Source organism: Calypte anna, chromosome 11, assembly GCF_003957555.1.
Source record: "Calypte anna isolate BGI_N300 chromosome 11, bCalAnn1_v1.p, whole genome shotgun sequence".
Classification (NCBI taxonomy): domain Eukaryota; kingdom Metazoa; phylum Chordata; class Aves; order Apodiformes; family Trochilidae; genus Calypte; species Calypte anna.
This window is the reverse complement of record NC_044257.1, coordinates 14,660,889-14,682,197: the sequence shown is the minus strand read 5'-3', so window position 1 is coordinate 14,682,197 and position 21,309 is coordinate 14,660,889. Positions and strand designations below refer to the sequence as shown.

Below are 21,309 nucleotides of genomic sequence, written 5' to 3'. Positions count from 1 at the left end.
CTTTCTTCTAATTTAGCGACAGAAACTTTACATATAAATGAATAGAGGTTGTATATTTAGAGTCTGTGCAGACTGGCCAAAGGGGAGACTATAGGAAAAGAAAACATTTTATTCTCCCTCCTTTTGCACAGTTTTCTAACGTTGCGAGCCTGATGGATTCTGTAACACAAATGCAAAACTGGGAAGTGAAGAGAACGGAGAAGCAAGTTTCATTAACAGAGAAGATTCTACATAAAATATACTGGAGCTGATGGAGGAAAGGAAGAGACAGCCAAGATGTTCAGCTGCAAGTGGAGTCCAATTTGATGCTCAGCATGAGTTTAAAGGGAAGATTTTCTCAGCCTTAAAATAAAAGAGCAGTATCAGCTGCGTATGGGGCAGAAAACTGCTGTCACAGAAATGGATTGTACCAGGCTCGGGAAAAGCGAGAGTGGCAAAAGTAGCTCATTTTGCCGTGCTACATTTATAGATGTGCTCATTTGAATGCTCCCAGGAGGACTTGCTTTATGGGTCCAGACAAAATATACAGGCATCCTAGCACGCAGCAGCTCGATGATAAAACCCCAGCGTAAAGGACATCCGCACAAGCTAACTGGGAATTTTGCCTTTGAATTCTGGGGGCCAGACCCCATTTCCTGCCAGCAGGTCTTTAATTTCTTGCAGCACGAGCCCTTTGACATAAACAAATTGCTGACCTCAAGGACCCGATCCTGCTCCCACCAAAACCAGCACCACTTTTGCCATTGGTTTCAATGGGATCCAGGATTTAGTCCTGCAGTTCTTAGAAGTCACTGGGGTCGGGGTTTTCTCTGCATGAGTAAGGTTGCATTAATACTGCAGAATGTGACTAAATTATATTGATTGTGTGGATTTAAAGCTAAGCATAAAAACAGGATTAAGGGAAAGAGAGGAAATTTTGGAGAAAGTGTGTTTAGAGCAGTGTGCACCCATGACATGTGTGGGGTCAGGGGGAACTCAGCCAGAGCAAAGCCTGCAGTGGCCAAGCCTCAGTTAGCCAAGTCCATCAGGGGACCAGAGAGAAGATATTCACTGTGGAGATCCTTTTTCATCTGCTCCTTCTAAAGTAAACCTTTGAGTCACTCAGTCTTTATTAAAAATAAACAAAACACTGACAGAAGAAATTATTGTCACATCTAAACACATAGTAATTGATTCTGCTTCTTCGCTGCTGCTTCTTTTCCTTCTTCTCCGACACAGGGTTGCTCTGTGTTACTATAACACTACTGGCAAATCAGAATTTATTGTACATATGTTCGTGTTCCACTTAATAAAAAATACACCTATATTTTCAGATAAACTTTGTTAGTAATTCATGAGGTAAGTGACTATGCTAATAAGGGAGGAATATATTCTGAAGTATAATGCATTACATAAATTTGAATGCAAAATGTTCAATTATGAAGTAAATACAGGTAATGCAAATAGTAAATTACATCCAATAAAAATATATAAAGAATGCGTCTTCAAAGAGAGAGAGGCTTTTATTTGCGTCTGTGAGTTGTTTAAAGAGAAAAGAATTAATAAATACTGAATTACTCTTACGGTGATTTAGCTTGTAATTCCCCAATCCATAACAACTGCCAGTAATCAGACTGTTGTTCCATACCCTCCAATGTAAGGCAGGACTGTTTCCTCAGCAATTTTATCCCTACCAGATTATCTCGTCTGATTCTATTAATTCTCTCCCATAAATCTGCTAACAGTGATATGTGATTTACTTACCCTGTTAACTGATCTGAAGACTGTTAAAAGGATTTATCTAGCACTGCACCTAGGAGCAGTTTATGCCTTATCACTCTGTTACTCTGAAGAAGTCTTTCTGAAATCAATTTGGCTGGTTTCATAGTTAAATTCAGCGGACACTGTTTAGTTCTGCACCATAAAATAAGACACTGGATAAACAAAAGGAGCAGTAACTGTACTTAATGTGTTGGTTTTGAGACGTGTCTAAGTTACAACAAATTATACTCTGCATCTGTGTAACTCGTAATCTTTATGTTTGCTGCTGCTACGTGTTGTGTGTTAGAGACACACATGGAAAAACACACACACAGACTTTTCAGTGATAGAAGGTCCTTGCACAGGCTGCTGGTGTGTTTGTCCCAGTGCAGGGCAATCCGAGTGCATGTGGAGTTAATGTTTCACGTCCCCCTGTGTGATTTGTCAGAAAACTCCCCTGCAATAAATATCTACATCAGTTTGGAGGCTTCTGAACCAGGTCAGCAGCAAACTGGGAGCAAGCAGAGCTCCCACGTTATGCTTGTGGAACTGAGATGCTTAAAAACAAACAGGAGCAGGAGGCTGTGAGAGGGATGCTGGAGTTTTCCCTCTGCCTGGCTCAGGGCAGGATTGTTACAAACAGCGCTGGGAAAAGGGAGCAGTCTGGGGGATTTGGCCTATGATAATTGTGGAAAAACTGAAGGCTGAATAGCTCTAATTGAAATGAAAGTGTGTGATTGTTATGGAAGAAACACTGTTAATAGAGGACTGTAAATGTTTAGACACCCATTGTGAATAGCCAAATAATAAAGAAAAATACTACTAAAATGAGCACTATATGGTGAAGGGAGGAGAATGTTGCTTCTGAAGGTTATCCAAAAATTGCTAATAATCTTTTTTTCTCTGCCGCGCTGAACAGTAGAGGCATTTTGGTGCAGCAGTTCTGTATAATAATCACACAAAAACAATATTTTACAACTAATAATTTTACTTGCTGTTCTGGTAGGTCAGAGCTTCAATTTAATTCTCAGCACTTGCTTACATTGGTATCAATTAAGAGACGGTCCCCATTAGCTCACCCAATTTTGTATTCTTTTGTCTAGAGTTCAGAGTTTACTTAGGAAATTTATTCATTTGCAAATGTAGCACTTTGAATCCTCACATCCAAACAAACTATTTTATGGGGCCAGAGCCATATTTCCACAGCCATCTATCAAACAGGCAAGTGAAATACTACGATTGTACATTCTGAAAAGCAATAACCTTTTCATTTAAAAATATTAGCACACATTTTATATCTCTCATAGGTGAGCATGTTAAGTGATATACAGTACCACATTCATCTTGCTCAGGGAAAAAAAAAAAAAACAAATGCAAGGAATTGGACTGTCCTGGGGGGATTTATGCTGCGAGCCTGGAAGTTTTGTTGATTTCCATGATGTGAAAAAATAGGAAAGCCAGCCTGAGTAGTTAAGTTGTATTAACTTTGTCATGAATAGCAGTCTGTAAGATAAAGCTTGCAGATGTCCATGGCTCTGTGTGTGTGTGTTTTTTGGGACTATGCGGAAATATTTTTTTTGTTTTTGTTTTTGTTTTTTTGTAATGTTTGTAGCATTTTTAGCTTTACAGAATCTCCGATCATTTCTAGATGTGGTTATCTTCCTAAATTTGCAGTATGCTGTACCTTTTTTAGCTGCCAGGAACAGTACATGCCGTATGACTTTCAGATGTTAGTACTGGCACTCAGACTGATAATGGCATAGTCAGAAAATGTTATCCATTCGTAAATCCACTAGCCAAGTACCATTTCCTAAGCAGAGATTCTTTGGCTATTGCAAATGATGATTTTCACAGTCGGTGAAAAATTACCCAGAGCCTTGCCCGCACCTCCGAAGTAATACCCCGTGTGCAGTTATAAATAGCAAACTCCGAGGGGGAAGGGACCGGGCGAGGGGAGAAGGGAGAGGATTTGAAGTACAATGTTCAAGAAGCTGGTTTAATATATGACCAAGTGTCAGAAGTCAGGTTCCTGAGAATTACTTTTCAGATAAACAACTTTATAGCACTACACTTAATCTTACTTACTAGAGACATCTCATTTATCACGGAATTACAAGTAACTTTAATTCTATCGATATTCCCATAAAACCCGCTCGGAAAATCAAGCCTGGCAGCCCTTCCAGCACCGGGTTCTCCAAGGCCCGCCAAGGGTGCAGCCGAGCAGGGGCAGGGGGACACCACGACCGGGAGAGGGGGGGAGTGACGGCTGCCCCGATGGGATGTCCCGATCCCGGTCCCGGTCCCCGCGGCTGTGGCAGCCGAGCGCTTGGCACTGACCTGCGGACGAGAGGTGGCGCTGTCGGGGTTCGGACCGAACCCGCTCCGCCGCTCCGCTTCGCGCCGGCCGCTGCGGCCACCCCCCCCGCGTCGCCCCGCACCGGTACCGGCCCTGCTTCCCCGGCCAAGGGGAGGCTAAAGTAAATCTAATTAGTTCTAAATGTATTAAATTAATTATTCCGGACCGGCAGACCAAGTGCGGCAGGCGCGGGGATTGTAAACTCGCAGGGTTTTCGCACCTCTGGGGAAGGTGATGGGGAAGGGGGTGGATGGAGGAATCGATGGTCCCGTGGAGAGAAAGAAAAACATCGGTAAATGACAGGAGCGCTGCGAGGGAGAGCAACGGGGAGAGTGGCCCAGCACGGGGCAACGGAAGGGCCGGACCGGGCCGGGCTGGCGGCAGGTACCCGCGGCTGGCACGGCGGAGCAGCGCGCTACGAGCAGCCCCGGAGGCGGCCGGAGCTGCCGGGTCCCTGCTGGGTCCCCTCCGGGTCGCTGTGCCCGGCTGTCCTGTGCTCCCCCTCGCTCCTTCCCGGCCGCAGGGAGCTCCCCGTGCCCTCAGGTGCCCGCACCGCCCGGGCGGGCGGGGGCAGCTGCCGGGCACCCCGCCCCGGGGCAGGGCGCTCGCCCGGAGCGCGGCGGCCGGGGCCGTCCCGGCGCACGGCGGAGCGGAGGGAAGGAGCGGAGCGGAGGGAAAGAGGAGTGGAGCAGCCCCCACCGCGGCCCCGTCCCGCAGCCGCTTACCCGGTGAGTCCGGCGGGAGGCGGCGGGCGGGCAGGCAGGGGTTAAGGCGCTCCCCAGCTGACAGTCAGCTGATGGGGCCCTGATTGACAGCTCCGAAAAGTTTCCTTGTTTCTATACTATTATGCTAATGAGCGCTGGGATGGCGGCAGCCCATTGGTCCGGCCGCCCAGTCAATTTCCCATTTGACGTCAGGAGCGCTATAAAACTCAGCAATGCTTTTAAACTCTCCTGCTGGATGAAACCTTTAAAATATTTTTCATCTTCTTGCTGTAGCTTTGGGGTCGAGTTTTTATTTCCTCTCTCTCTGTTTTTTTAACTAGTATTATTATTTTGGTTGCGATACCGACTTTGATTTTTTTCTTTTTTTTTTTTCTTTTCATTTTTTTTTTGCCTTCGTTCTTTTCCCTCCTCCCTTCCCCGATGAACCTCTCTTCTCGCTCCGCACTTTGCATGAGAAAGCCTAGAAGAAAGGCACCATGAAGTGTTAAAAATAACAAAACAAAACAAAAAACAACAACAACAACAAAAAATTGACTCGCAACAACACCAGCTAACACTTCCAGCTGCAGTTTGCAAGCTGAAAAGAGAGAGAGAGAGGAGAGAGAGAGAGAGAGGGGGGGGGGAGGGGGGGAAAAAAAAAAAAAAAAACTTTATGCAAAAGGCGAATAGCAAGAGCCCCTCGCTCTGATGCATCAGCGGCAGCGGAGACTCTGCAAAGGATAACGCGGAGCGGGAGCGAGAGCAGCCGGGGCGAATTGGAGCGGAGGCTGCGAGGGGCCGTGGCGAGAGGCAGAGGCAGGAGAGAGCGGAGCAGACCTCGCCAAAAATCAAGCTGGCTCACCCGGTGGCAACTCAGAGCAGTCCCCTCGCTCCCGGAGCGCACCCTTTCTGGAGGACTGTCAGCAGCAAAAGGATGGCATCAGAACTGGCAATGAGCAGCTCCGACCTGCCCACCAGTCCCCTGGCCATGGAATATGTTAATGACTTCGATCTGATGAAGTTTGAAGTGAAAAAGGAGCCGGTGGAGACCGATCGCATTATCAGCCAGTGCGGCCGCTTGATCGCCGGGGGATCGCTCTCTTCCACCCCGATGAGCACGCCCTGCAGCTCGGTGCCCCCGTCCCCCAGCTTCTCGGCGCCCAGCCCCGGCTCCGGCACCGACCAGAAGACCCACCTGGAAGACTACTACTGGATGACGGGCTACCCGCAGCAGCTCAACCCGGAGGCGCTGGGCTTCAGCCCCGAGGACGCGGTGGAGGCGCTGATCAACAGCAGCCACCACCCGCTGCCCGGCGCCTTCGATGGCTATGCTAGAGGGCAGCAGCTGGCCGCGGCCGCCGGCGCCGGCGGCTCCGTACCGGCCGAGGAGATGGGCTCGGCGGCCGCCGTGGTGTCGGCGGTGATCGCCGCGGCGGCGGCGCAGGGCGGCGCGCCCCACTACCACCACCACCACCACCACCACCCGCACCACGGCGGCGGCGGCGGCGGCGGGCACCCCCACGCCGCGGCGCCGGGCAGCGCGCCGCCCTCCTCCGCCTCCTCGGCCGCCGGCTCCGGCGGTGGCGGCGGCGGCGGCGGCGGCGGCGCCGGGGGGCTGCACCACCCGCACCACGGCGGCGGCGGCGGCGGCGGCCTCCACTTCGACGACCGCTTCTCCGACGAGCAGCTGGTGACCATGTCGGTGCGGGAGCTGAACCGGCAGCTGCGGGGCGTCAGCAAGGAAGAGGTGATCCGGCTGAAGCAGAAGAGGAGGACCCTCAAAAACAGGGGCTATGCCCAGTCCTGCCGCTTCAAGAGGGTCCAGCAGCGGCACGTCCTGGAGTCGGAGAAGAACCAGCTGCTGCAGCAAGTGGAGCACCTAAAGCAGGAGATCTCCAGGCTGGTCCGGGAGAGGGACGCCTACAAGGAAAAATACGAGAAGCTGGTCAGCAACGGCTTCAGAGAAAACGGATCCAGCAGCGACAACCCTTCCTCTCCAGAGTTTTTCATGTGAGTTCCCACAGCCTTGCCACCTTAACTAAAAGTTCTCCGTGTGAGTTGTTGTTGGGGGCTTTGCTAGAGCGACAACCCAGCTTGCCACCTTGTATTACTTTTTTTTTAAAAAACAAAACAAAACAAACTCAAAACAATTTTAAAACAAAGTTGCTGTTTGGGTTGGTTGTTATTTTTTTTCTTTTTTCTTTCTATTTTTTTTTCTTTTTAAGGTGGGCTGGCTCCGTGTTGGCCAACCTAAAGTTCTACATGAGTTTCTTTTCTGTTGGGTTTTTTTTTTCTTTTTTTTTTTTTGTGGGGGGCTGGGGGTGGGGGTTTGTTTTGTGTTGGTTTTTTTTTTTTTTTTTTTTAAATTTAAAAGATCCAACTCGCCACCAACTCAGTTTTTCATATGAAGCTTGCTCTTCTTTGAAACCTGCCATCCACATTATATATATATTTTTAAGTTCATGAGGTTTTTGTTTTCTTTTGAGCTTGCTGTGTCCAAAAAAAAGTCAGTTATTTTTTTTTTTTTGCCATCCTGAGTTCTTCATATGAGATTTGAGCTTTGCAAAAAGAAAAAATAAAATTAAAAAAATACAAAAAAAAAATCACAAAACAAAAACAAAAAAATACAAAAACAATGTGAAATTTTTAGACTCCAGCTTGCTGAGTTCCATCAGTTTTTAGCGTTGTTGTGCAAACCTAGAGATATACCTAGATCAACCTGCCAAAATCAAGCCTGCATCAACCTTCGGTGTGTTCATGTGAGTTTTGGCCTTAATCTGCCAAATGTGAGACTTTAGTCTGCCATTAGAATCCCATACTCATCTCATGCATTACGCTTGCTATTTTGTCTTAGCAACAATGAACTATAACTGTTTCAAAAGACTATGAAAAAGAGACATTATATTAATAAAAAACCCTGCATGCTGGTCATGTATGGTATAATTATTTTTTTTTTTTCTTTTGCTTGGAAATGGACTTTTGGAGACTATTATGGCATGGCATTCATCCTTTTGTTTTATTGCCTCATCACTTTTTTGGGTTGAAAGCAAAAAAGTGCAACCTTTGATCTTCCTCCTCCTCTTCCTCCCCATTAAAGTTTGCATCTGCTCTAAAACTGCTTTGAGTTACTCAAAACTTCAGACTTCCTTTTAAATGCACTGAAGCATTCCCTCTCAAAAAAACATGCCAGAATGGATTTCGATAACCTAATGTGGCAAAAAAAATTCATAAAAAAAAAGAAAAAAAAGAAAAGAAAAAAAAAAAAAAAAAGAAAAGAACTTTGGGAAGATGTTAAAAACAGAATTCACATCCCACTTGGGGGGGGACATTGAAACCATGCTGTTGCCTAAAACAGTCTAAAAATTAATTTTAAGTGATCTGCCCCATTATTTTTTTTTCCTTTTGCATTTGGTCATTGTCAAATGTGGAATGCTCTGGGTTCCTAGTATATAATTTAATTCTAGTTTCTGTCATCTGTTAGCCCAGTTAAAATGTATGCTACAGATAAAGGAATGTTATAGATAAATCCGAAAGAGTTAGGTCTGTTTAGATGTAGATTTTTTTTTTAAAGATTGATGCACTAAATTGTTTACTGTCGTGATGTAAAGGGGGGTAGAATTTGCAATGGGACTGTTTTAAAAAGTAGTTTATGCAGCATGTGCTTGCAACTTAAATATAAGTTGGGTATATGTAGTCCTTGCTATACCACTGACTGTATTTGAAAACCAAAGTATTAAAAGGGGGAGGCACCCCTGTTTATATCTATAGGGGTATTTTACATTCAAAATGTATGGGCTGTTTTTTTTTTTTTTTTTCTTTTCAAAATTGAAGTATTTGGGACTGAATTGCACTAAGATATAACCTGCAAACATATAATACAAAAACAACAACAGCAAAAATTTACAAACCTGTTTAGAACGCTAATACAATTTATGCAGTTATAAAGATGGCATTACTGCACAGTTTTAAAATGATGCAGATTTTTTTACAGTTGTATTGTGGTGCAGAACTGGATTTTCTGTAACTTCAAAAATTCCACAGTTTTAAAGGCAATAATCAGTAAATTTTATTTTCAGGGACTGATATCCTGTCTTTTAAAAAAAAAAAAATGGAAAGTAAATCTTACCACAATAAATATAAAAAAATCTTGTCAGTTACTTTTTCTTTTACATATTTTGCTGTGCAAAATTGTTTTATATCTTGAGTTACTAACTAACCACGTGTGATGTTCCTATGTGCTTTTCTTTCATTTTCGACTCTATGGTTATATCAAAAGAGAGAATAATCTACAATAATAAACTGCATTTTTTTGATTCCGTACTCAGTTTCTTAGTCTGTAGTTTAAAGTTCAAGAACTCTGAGAGCAGTACTTCAGCTTGCTGCCCGGCGAAGGGGTGATGCTGATACAAGAGCTGGACTCAATAATATACAGGAGGGGAGAAGGATAGCTTCATGTAAAGCGGAAAATTGTTGCCTGCTAGAAAGCAAGTTCTCCTTCAGGTAGATGAAAAACGTGAGTTTTCAGGTGCTGTTTCTCAGTATTGCAATGAGATCAGTTTCAGTGACTCAGATCATCCCACCAGGTTTTAGGGGATCTCAAACAGGAGGTCTGCTCAAAAACCCGATGACATGATGTGGCCCTATATTGTGATTGTTTTATGATGGAGTGAAGTGAAAAAGAAGACTTCACATCCTCTTATCACCTGATCCCAGCAGAGGATGCCTGTCTCTAGTAAGAGATACATCGCATCAGGCTTGGCTTGTCACAGAGCCACTTAATCTACCTCAAAAAATTTCTTGCCATTTGGGTCCATACTGCCTCTTTTTTTTTTTTTTTCCTCTTTTCTTTGCTTTTCTTCCCCCCTTCTTTTGTTTGCCCTGTGGTTTTTTGTTTTTTTGTTTTTTTTTTTTTGTTTGTTTTGTTGGTTTTTTTATTTACTACAGGCCTTAGAAAGTCAAGAGAGAACTGAGGAGCAGAGAAAAAAAATAATTCAAAGAACTTCCTCCAACTTCTGAGTTACTTGTCCTAAACAATCAATCCAAAGGTTAATGTGCTAGAAATGTTGAGGTTTCCGAGCCCCTCTTTGCTGCAGCTCTCAATGTCAGAGGGCACTGTGACTTTGAAAGGCTCCTCAAACCCCTCCACCCTGTTCGTTTAAAGCCACCTTCCCCCAGAGTCCGTTTGCAGACTCTTCTCCCACTCTCTGAATGGGATTATCTGCCCAGTTTATTTGAGAAGTGGAGGCCTCACTGAGAGATGCTCCAACCACTTCAGGATGGAGATCTTATCTCCAGACTCGGGCTCGTGAAACCAGCACTTTTTTTTTTACTTTTTTTTTTTTTTCTTTATTTTATTTCCCCAAGCTGTTGGTGCTACTTCTTCCCAGCTGTAAGGTCATCCCTTCTGGGTGCTGGTGACTCTGAAAAGAGAGGACCTGTTGCCATCCCTCTGCCCGTTTGGTCCAGTGCACAGCTTGGACCCCATCCTGCCCTGTGTGACGGGGTCAGGATGCGGCCCTGAGCACCCCCATCCCACGGCCACCTGCACCCACGAGAGCCTTTGTCAGGGGGTGATGGGTGTTGCTGGAGGTCAACCTGCTCCTGTGGAGGTCCCTGTGGAGAGGATGGACACCTCGCCCTGATACCATGAGTGACAGCAGGCATTGGTGGCCGTGGTCCCTGATGCTGCACCTCGCCCCTCCCCAGCACTGAGGCACCAACCTGCCCTTTGGCATCTGACCTGCTGTTGCACCAGGGTTTGAGTAATGGTTCAAGCTCCAGATTCTGGTTAATTCGAGTTCCATTTTCTGGTTAATGTGTAATCTGTGGGTAAACTGGTTGCTATTGGCCGCGGAGGGAATTATCTCCTCTCATAAAGACAGGGCTGATTTTTTATTTCTTCTCCCACCTCCCCTGTCCTGGCTGAGCCTTTACTGATGCCCAGGTTTTTTTCACAGGGGGTGACTTAGAGGCCTCAACGTTGCCCTTGCAGAGAGCCCTGAGGAAGGGAAGGGATGAGACGAGGTCTCTCCTTGGCAAAGCCCCCACTGAAGAGGCACTGCAGCCCCTGAGGGACTCCAGCCCCTGAAATGGGACCCACTTCTGGTCCAGCCTCATCCCCACACCCCTCTGCTGCTCCAGGTTTCCTTACAGGCAAATCTAGGAGCAGGCAATAGGATTTAAAAAGTATTGTGAATCAAGTGAGTAGTGCAGAATGAGGGAAGCACTGCTGCCTCCCTGAAGTGTCTTCTCTCTCAGAGGGAAAAAAAAAACCACACCACCCTGTTTGTACAGCGATAAGAGAAATCCTTCCTAGAAATAGACTGAGTGCAAAAGGGAAAATTCCCATCACACACCCAACCTGAGAGGGAAAAAAAAGCTCTCTCCCAGTTTGGCATCATTATTACACATTGTAATCTTGCTTTGCAAATTAAAAAAAAAAAAAAATAATCAAAATGCAGCCTTCCTTAGGCTGCACCTGAATTTCAGCCTGAAACAATTGTAGCTAACAGCCCAAACGAAGGGGGGAAAATAGAGAAGCAAGCTTTAATGTTAACTACAGGAAAGGGAGTATAGGGATTCTTTGTAAGAATCATTGCAGGGATGTGCTCACCTTTGCGGCAGGACTGCTGGCTGAGGACTAATTGAGACTGCTCTGCTCTGAATAACCTCCATTCAATAATCACCCTTCGCTTGACTGTGGCCCCCATCCTGCTCCTCTGGGGCTTGGATCCTCTGGGGCCCAGGGATCCCAAAGCTGAGCAGGATCCCGCAGGATCCCGCTCTTCTCCTGCAGGTACCTCTCCAGCTGAAGCAGGGGGAACGCTGCCTGAGCTGGGCAAGCCGATGTTGAAAGGTGTGCGTGGTCCTAATCTCACCATCACTAACAGCATCCTATTTCTCTCCCAGACCTGTAGTGCTTCCTCATTTATTAACTAAAGAACTTCCATGTGACTGATGCCGGGAGATCCGCGCACGGAGAGCGGCCCTTTGCTGGCTGGGAAAAGGTGTGCACTGCAGCTCAGCCCCCTGCTCCCTCCCCATCCTACCTTATTCTTAAGCCTTTTATATATTTTCTCCCCCTAAGATGAAACATAACCCTCTGCCTGACCCCTGGACTTCTGCTGAGCAGAGTCCAAGAGTATTTTTGTGTTTGTGCTGCAGCGTTTTCCTTGCCTGAGAAATAACATCTCGGACCACATCCTAAAAAAAAAAAAAAAAAAAAAAAAAAAGAGGCAAGAAGGGAGGGAAATAGCCTGGTCACACCAGTGTGTATTTATTTCTTGTGCAATTTTTCACCACCCTTGGGCAGGTGCTATTTGCAAACAGAGTGGGGAGAGCTATTTATTAGAATGTCATCTTCACCCTTTTAAAACAAAAATGCCTGCGCTGAATCAAAATGCCACTTGAAAACTACCCCCACGTGAAAACATGGCAGAAAATTTTGAGTTTAAAAAGTGAACTTTCCCAGCTCTTTTTTTGCTTTCCAAAAGCTTCTGTGCAGCTGTTTCCTCCCCCTCCTCCCTCTGTGTAGTGTGTAGGAAGTTCTCGGTCTAGAATCATTCATAATTTTAATACCAATTTCTATTTGACATAATATACTAATATCAGATAGAGAGTGTAGTTGCTTCCTGGATTTAGGGAGGAAATGATGCATATATCAGAATTATCTGCTCAGATGCCAGAACTACATTGGTGTCATTTCAGCATGTGCTGCATTGAAAGGAAATCCTCTATATTTATTACTCCGATCATCAGAGGAGCTAAATGGACCCACTGTTTCTGACACCTGTTCAGATGGCTGAATTCAAAATTTCATGCAGGAAAAAGAAAAAAGCAATCCTACACACTTCAGTGTTAGGAATTAATGTATTTTTAATAAACTTTCTTCCCTCTCTTTCCGAATCCTTGTGTTTTGAGAGGTTGCCATGAGGTTTGGGCATTCCAGGGGTAGCTATGGAGAGCGGGACAGATTTTGTTTGCTCAGCTGGGACAAAAACCAATCCTGATTGTACACACATGCACACTTGAGCTGTCTGTAGTAAAATGATTCAGATATCTGTTTTAAGTGCAGGTCTCATGTGAATAACACAAGGTAGCGCACTCCAGGACGTGGTGGAGGTGAGCAGCTGCTGAAAGAATTCATCTTTTTGGGAGTGAGCTGAGCACTCAAACACTTCACATTTTTAAGGCTCCTCTAATGAATTTTTTGGGCACAGCAGATACAAATAGATAGATTAAAATACTGTACACTCTGCTACATCTAATTCTTGACTGCCTGAAATTGTGGGGGAGGACCGAGAATAACGTTTGTCACTCTCTGAGGGCTGAGAGCATTTAGATTTGTGAGCTCTAAGCCATCACCATGCAAAAATAGTCAAAGATGTGACTTAACTTTTAAGTGAAAAGCAAAAGCCCGGGGATTGGTGAGGCTGTAGCCTGGTGTAACAGCAGACAGGCAGCTCCAGCCCCAGCTATCTACCACCGTATCGGGTTGACCCGGCACAGTATGATAACGTCTCAGTGCCCCTGATGCAAGCTACCCATATCTTATCACTCTCTGAAATGATCGTTTTCTTTTGCTCTTTCTGTACCCATTTTTTTGTGGTGTTGTTTTTTTTTTTTTTTTTTTTGTCCCTGCAGTCTAGCATTCAAACCCAAGCCACTTCCAACAGAAGCAGTAAAGTGTCCAGGCCTGTAGTTGTAGTGGACTGAGTTACGGGGATGGAGATTGCCCTGCCTCTCCTCCTTGCTTGGTTTGAAGCCCTGTGGACTGTGTGACAAAATTTTATTTTTTCTCTTTATTTATTTAACCGTTTATTTCTTTAATGCATCTCTATGAGATGTCTTGCGTGGAGGGAATGAAAGCCAAACCAGAAGTTTTCTAGAAGAGGTGTTTTTTTGCACAATGCAGTAATAAAAAAGAAACACACACACACAAAAATAAAAAAAAAACAACCCCCAAAAAAACTTCTACCCAGCAAGCAACAAATCGAGCAGTGTCTTCAAGTTTTCAGCGGGGGTAGGGAATGGAGTGTCCCTGGTTGTTGCTGTCTATTGTTAATTCATACAGAAGCAAAACCCTGAAAAATGTTCTCAGCAGCTTGTCCCCTGTTAAAGCAGAAATGTCAGTGACTGCATACGGAGGCGTCCGGCTCAACACCCTGTTTGAGTGCCAGCTCTGGCATCTCCCTGCCCCTTATCCCTTGGTTTTCCATCTTCAACTCTAGTGTCCCCAAGGGCTGCGGGACCCGTGGGGACACATGTGTTGTCCTTCCCGCTGCCCACCCAGCACCTGCTTCACCCCGGGGAGGGAAGGGAGACGAGTGGCATATTTGGGGAGCATCCTGGCAGGGATTTTAACTCCCTGCTTCGAGCTGCTTGAAAATAACCGGGGCCGGGGAGGGGTAACAAGGGTGTAAAAACCCTCCCTTTGCCTCCACCTGCTCTCCATCAGCAGTGCTCGGCCCGCAACTCGGCCTCTATCCGCAGCCGCAGCCGGGGGGCCGGGGCCGGCGGGGGATGCGGGGGATGCCAGGGCCGGCGGGGAGGGCCGTAGCGGGGGCGGCGGGGCCCAGGCAGGGGCTGCGGTTCGGACGGCCCCGAGCAGGTCGGCCCAGCTGCCAGGGTGGGGGGCACCGGAGCCTTGCCCAACCCCCCGAGATGCGGGCACACACACACAGCCTTGGGACGGGGGCGGAGGGGCTCTCACCCCCACCCACCCCCCACTCACACATCCACACACGCACAGACACTCACACGGGTGGGGGGGCTTGAGCCCAACTCCGGGATCCCGCCGCGGCCGGGTGAGGGGAGCCGAGAGGGGCTCGGGCGGGAAGCGGGCGGGACGGGGAAGGGTGAGGGCAGAGTCCTTTGTTTGTTTGCTTGTTTGTTTCTAAATTTAATTCCTGGAACAAAAGGGGAATCTGTGCGTAACTAAAGGATCCTTCCGTGAATCCAGAGCTTAGCTCCGGTGTGCGCCCGGGCGGCTGCAGCCGTTCTGACCGTCCCCTAGGTATGTTCACAGAGCACTGCCCCTCTGCTTGTTCACAGGCTTCTTTCCCTCCTGTTTTATTTCTTTTAATCCTCTTTTCCTCTCTCTTTTCTTAATTTTATTTTTCCTTCCTTTTTTTCTTCTCACCTGTGCTCACATGGAGATTAATCTAAAACCTCACTGCTATCAAAAGGAGCTTTTAAAATGATATTTTGGATCAGGCCCTGAGATCTCTTCAGGGAACCAGATGGGGGGAGAGGCAGGATTTACATTTCCTGCTTTTTAAAGAATCTTTAATACAGGGAAGGACTGCGCTTTCTGAGGCTGTTTCCCAAGTCTCTGTCTATGTGTCTCAGAGTGTGTCTGTGGTTAAGCTTCAAGCCCTTTTTATGTAAGAAAACAGGCTGATTCACTGTCCTGCAGCCTGAACCCTGCTTCTCCAATTTTGAAACAAAAGTTCTTGCCGAGGCCTTGTCCTGGTGCTCAAGGGGATGGGGACAGAATCAGGTTTATTGGTTTGTACCAGCACCGAACCTGTGATGCTCTCCACTGCAAACAGCCGCGGCTCCCTTAAGCACTTGCAGCTGTTGCAGTGCAACGTTAGTGACAATTAAAATGAGCCCGAAAATGAACCAAACAAGACCTAGTATTTCCCCCCCCCCCCCCCCCCAACTTAAGTGCTTCCAAATTCCCCGATGAAAACATTTTTAATATGTAGGAAGAGCTGCTGGAGCCTGCAATGCGATTCAGTGTTCTGTGGTGTGGGATGAACAGATTTTCCTTTCCGTAAGGTTTCCTCCTGCAAAGTCATTGTAGAGCAGGGAATTCTTTAAGATTAAATCTAGTTAAAATACTACATTCATGTCACACCAGATACAGTCTCCAGACTGTGCACAGTCTTTCAGCTTCCTTTATTGTGAAATCCTTTTAAAATAGCACAGCATAGAGTAGAAAACTTACTGAAGTACCAACTCTTGCACCAACTGTGTCAGATAAAATGAAGGAAAGTGATCAAGCTTCGTAAATTGATAAATCTGCTTAGTGTCTCTGGCTGCCTTCGTGCTGTCTTACTATCTTTGACTCTTTTCTTATTAATATACTGGTAGTTAAATAAAGCCACTAAATGAATCAATGTGCCTTGCCGGGGAGAGCAGGTTGGTGCCATCCTGTTTCAGGTCCCCTGTGATGTGGCTGAACGGTTGTTGTGGTTTTAGAGCAGGGATGGCCACAGCAAAAGCTGAGACTGCTAAAAGCAGGCTGACCACATCACCTTCTGGATGCTTGTCAGGTGTGAGGTTTGAGTACCTATTCCTCTTGGCCCCATGCATTAACAACAGGATGGATTCACTGATTGGCATGAAAGCAGAGGTCATCTTGAGGAAAATGACACCAGAGGTCTTCGGGAGTCATTTACTTTAAGAGATCCTGGGCCATGTGCCAAGTACTGCATTTAAGGAAGCACCATCTGATTTCTGAAAAAAACAAAGCAAAACAATAAACCCAAACAACCCCAAAACCAAACAAAACCATAAGGAAAACAAACCAAAATAAAAGTTTAAAAAAAAAAAAAAAAGAAAGAAGAAAAAAAAAGAAAAAAGAAAAGAAAAAGAAAAAAAAAGGATAAAGGAAACCTTGCTTTCAGTGTCAGGTGGGGACTGTTTCAATGCTCCTGTGACACCTTAGTGTGGGATGTGGGAGAGGAATCGTTCAGCTGCCACCAAATGTGCAGCAGGCTTTTGTTTTTAGAGCTGCAAAGCTGATCTGGAATCCAAATGCTGAAAAAGTGCCTGTATGTTGTCTCGCTTTTTGCCTTTTTTTTTTTTGTTTAGTTTTTGTTTTTTTACTTATTCAGACTGATCAGACTTGTGGTTTATCCTTTTTCTGACTATGCTGTACAGTTACAATAAATAGATGGAGCTGAAGTGTTCCTGCAGGCAGTTTATAGAAAATATATGTATATGCCTGTGTATACACACTCAGGGAGAGAAAGTTAACTATAAGGGACACAACAAAATATCCATATTTAAGAAATGTGGATTGACTCACTGACTTATCTCACTTATTGTATAAAGATTCACTCTGTTAGATTTTTTTTTTAATTAGATTTTAAATATGTGTTGACAGGATGAATTTGTACAGTTGTGAGTAACCACAGGGAGAAATGACAGCTCTGCTTTTGTTATTAAACTACTGTCTGGAAAATAATGGAGTGTGTACAAAAATTGATTATTATTTTGCCAATTACATTAGTGCAGTTAATAACAGTCATTAAGAAAGAAATACAGAAAGCTATACGCTTTCAAGCCTGAGAATCTGATATTCACTGTTGAGGCAAAAATATGTGTTTTTAAGGTAATTTTTCAATAAGAGTCTGCTGTTTTTAAATGAGAAATAAAGACTAGATGTGTGAGCTAGGAATGTTTCACTTCAAACTGTGTTAATTCCTTCACTTGCTCATAGTCTATAAACAGTACAAGGGACTTTCCAAATTTAATTTAGTATTTGAATAGAAAAGGTCCTATTCTGTACCACAGTGGCACAACAGACTTGTTTTACAATGTGAAAAATTCCTTTTAATAATGGTTTATTTTAATATATTTACTAAATTAGGTACCCGAGAGAATCATCTACAACGGTGATGTGAAAATCCCTGTTACCTGAGGTCAAAATAAAAAAAGGTATGTTTTCATTTTCATTAGCAGTTTGACATATTTCAGCAGGGGTGGTGATTTTGCTGCTTTGTTTTCTGCTGCTGAGATGGTGCTTTTTTGGTCCAGCCCCGGGGAGCCAGTGACAGTCTGGAGTGCAGTTTCCTGGGCTTTCAGCTGAGGCTGACTTTCAGGTGCCTACAAGAACCATTTGCAATGATGAGGCTTTGTACTTTTGTCAGCCAGGCAGCTCTCCCATGTCCCACAACTCATATATAATCCTTTGCAAATGTTTTCTTTCTTTTTCTTCAAATGCTAGCGTTCAGACACCAGCTACAGGGATTAAGGATGGGTCTTATGAAGATCTCCCTCAGATCTTGGTGAAAATCATGAGTCTGTGTTCGACGACTTTTGTACTTACAAATTACAATAGAGTTTAATTCACAGCACTGCTTTCCTCTGGAAATTGTGTTCATTCAGTCTGCCAACATTGACTAAAAAATACCACTAATCAAAATGGGGGAATTAAACTCTCAGCCCTTTCCCCTGCTAGATTCAAAGAGGCACTTTATTTTTTTTTCCATGAAATCTGATTTTTATTGACCTCGACTGTAAAAAATACTAAGTGGCTTAAATGAACACCAAGCTTTCAATGACAGATTCCTGTGTGAATTTTGTTATTAAACCTCTTATTTTATTTAAGAACACAGGCTGCCCTACAGCCTACCACACTTTCATCAACAATCATGTGCTGTTTTAAAACAGCTGTATTTAATTAGTTTGTAGAATTAAGCTTGCTTTCTTGCTTATTTTTTATTATTGTTTAAAACTTGAGTGAGGGTAAGGAAGATGTAATTAGTTCTCTAGACTCTATGCTAAATGGCACTTTTGTGGGGTGTAGGAAGAGATTTCTCAAGGAGCACCAGGGGAGGTTCATTGTGAGCCTGGTGCTTCTCCTACTGCCCTGAGGAATACCCAGGGTTACCTACAATGCATTTTTTGCATATGTGTGTGTTTTACCATTGTGAATGAGGGTCAAACCCTTTTATTTTTTTGTGAGGGCTTAATGCACGATGTGATGACTAAACTGAAGACATTGATATCTATTTTTCACTGCAACAGTGTGTCCTGGTTTCCCTGGGACAGGACCATGAGGCAGCTATGGAGGGCAAGCCATCAGTAGGCAGCAGGTACGCCAGTCAGGGCAGCTGCCCACCCCTCAGCTCGTTATGAAGGGGATGCTCTGTAGTGAAATGAGGCAACCAGGTGCCACTAATTCCCAGGGAGTGGCATGATCTTGGGTTAAGCCCACCTGTGCCTGATTAGGGTGAGCCCCCACTGTGCATGAGCAGGACCAGGGGGCCAATAAAAGGTGAGGCCTGGGTCACAGGCTCAGCTCACTCCTGAGGTAGCCAGCAGAGAGGTCAGTTGTTTTCGGAGCAACAGCACCGATCCAGGCTAGTCAGCCCTCAGGGCCATAGGCTCGGAGCACTGTTCGTGAGTCTCTGCTGGAACACCTGGTTGGACCTTGAAGCACCGTTCCCTAAGAGAGGTTTGTCTCGCTACAATGCTCATTAGGAAGGGGATTCTCACTACGAAAGGGTTGCTCATTCTGATGAGGATGCTTGTTATAAAAAGGAGCTGTGCTGAGGTGGGAAGTTCTCTTTCCTGAGGCTCATCCCACCTGGCCTGCTGTTCTCACTGCCGCTCCGGAGGACTAGGCTGAGTACAACCTTTTATACATTATGCTGGCACTTGTGTTTGTTCTGTTGTTCCACTAAATCCTGTCATGTTTCAACCCAAGGGGGTTCTCTCCTCTCCCTGGTTCCCCTTCTTGGCTGGGGAGGGGTCATCACGTGAGAGCAAACAGCTTCACTTCAGCCTTGTATCCAAAATGGAGACAAGGTTCAGGACATGCTCCAGCACCTTGTTCTGAGTGTATCAGTTCTAATTTCAATAAACCCACAGGAAAACTTCAGTGGTTCCTGTAATTTATATGTGTGACTAGTAGATATATCATAATTAAGTGATATATATTCCTGTTATCCATATAGTAAGAAAGCAAAAGCTTTTTTTCCTGATGGATATTTGTGATCTCAGGACTTGCTTACTCGTTTCTCTTCAGGATGATTTTTTGCACTTTCTTTTCCAATATTTTGTGGTTATGCTTTAGCATATTATGGAAAAAAAAAAATCAAGCTGCAAAATCTGTTACTTTTAAGCAAATAGCTCTTGGGTCTCAGAAGAGTTAATGAACTTTTATGGCAAGGTTCAGACAGTTCTGACCCCTATGGTAATATTTCATCTAAGGTTACTGTTGGGAGAGAAATCAAATTTCAGCTGCGAACATGATTGACAGGTGAAAGCAAGAGAGAAAGACATCTGGTCAGATGGGGAATTTGGGAAGGAGAAGGACAATTCAGGAAAGTGTCTCTGTGATATTAGGAATAATAAGCTTAGATATGAGGACTTCAGTACTTCATGCTCTCTGGAGGCTCCCTTACTTGCTATTCATGGAGGTGGTTTGGTTGGGGGAATTTCAGGCTGTAAGTTTATAGCAGTGGACAGCAGTCTCCATGGTCTAACTTAACTAACTTCTTTGAAGGCATGATGTTATTTCTGGCATACTTTTAGCATTTCAAGGCCATCCATTTTATGGTTGGCTGGAATTTTTGGTGGTTGCTGGTTAAGAGGTTTTCACCACAATGTCTCTCCTGGGTCAATGGTGGCAGAGTTGGTGGAGGTCAGGGGGTGGTGCCAGTGGATTGCTGGGAGTAGGCACTGCAAGACAGAATTTCTGTTTGAGGTACATGCTGTTATATGAATAACAAAATTAGCTGCTGTCCCATAAAATACCACAAAGGACACATTGTGGTATTTTATAAGGCAACTGTTCTTTTCCAAGGGCTATCTTGGCCTAGTCCATCTCCTGGCAGCTCTGGATGTCCCTCACAATATATACATAACCCAAGATGTATTTTATCCTACTTCAGTATATTTTGCTTTTCTGTCCTCCAATATCATGGAACCAACAAGAACAAAACATCCCTCTAAATATTTTCAGACTAGTGTGATAATGTTGGAAAGTAGAATTTGGTTCTGAGGTAAAAAAAAAAAAAAAAAAAAAGGAGCCAGGCTTTCTCTTAAAAAATGAAGTGTAAAGAAAATTTAAAAATCTGCTTTCAGTGTTTAAAGTTTTCAAAGAGCTCTGAAGGACTTCTGTAGTGCCCCAAGGCCAGGTTGCAGCAGTGATAAACCCTGTGATTTAAACTGCATCCTACCTACACCTCTGGTGAGAGGAAAGGTCCTGGGTGGGCTCCTGACTTCACTGCAGGCAATGGTAAAATCCCTGTTGAAATTTCTTGGTCCTATACTTCCACACAATGGGAATGTCTACAAGGGGGTTGTACTAATTAAAACCAACATCTGAACTTGTACTGTGGTAGCTGTGCTCTGGGTTCCCTGGATGGATGCTCTTGTTCAGGAGTTAAGGATGAATTTGCACCTCCCAACCCTCTACTCATTATCGCTTAAGCAGCTTTCAAAATAAAATAAATTAACCTGGAAAATCCACTCTTACAGTAGAGCAGGAGTGTCCACACAGGGAATGGATACCACCCGTGGTATAGTTTACTACCTAATTTTCTGATATAGACGAGCCCTAAAACTAAGGGGAGAATAAAGAGCAGTAAAGAATAGAAATATATTTTCTGTTCTTTTTCCAGTTTACCTCTAAGACCTTTCACACAGGGGAAATCATGGCACTCTTAAAGTATACATTTACTTACTTTTCACTGCTATTCCTGCATTCACACATGCATTTTTAAAAGAGATATGTGTTTTGTGCAAGACCTTTTGCATCCTCAT

The 21,309-nt window shown here is 44.7% G+C and overlaps 1 protein-coding gene across 3 annotated transcripts; it reads left to right on the top strand.

Annotated features, from left to right (window-relative positions):
- The first annotated feature begins 4,740 nt into the window (after positions 1–4,740).
- Positions 4,741–17,463, top strand: MAF (MAF bZIP transcription factor). 3 transcript variants are annotated; one of them, XM_030457461.1, is made up of 3 exons: positions 4,741–4,824; positions 5,281–6,810; positions 17,405–17,463. In XM_030457461.1, exons 2-3 carry the CDS (start codon positions 5,735–5,737, stop codon positions 17,436–17,438), a joined length of 1,110 nt encoding a protein of 369 aa, XP_030313321.1. In that variant the 5' UTR covers positions 4,741–4,824; positions 5,281–5,734; the 3' UTR covers positions 17,439–17,463. The 3 variants fall into 3 exon arrangements, with proteins under 3 accessions (XP_030313321.1, XP_030313322.1, XP_030313319.1); XM_030457462.1 differs by having other exon boundaries at positions 4,789–4,824; positions 5,286–6,810; XM_030457459.1 differs by lacking the exon at positions 4,741–4,824 and having other exon boundaries at positions 5,180–6,810.
- Positions 17,464–21,309: the final 3,846 nt, after the last annotated feature.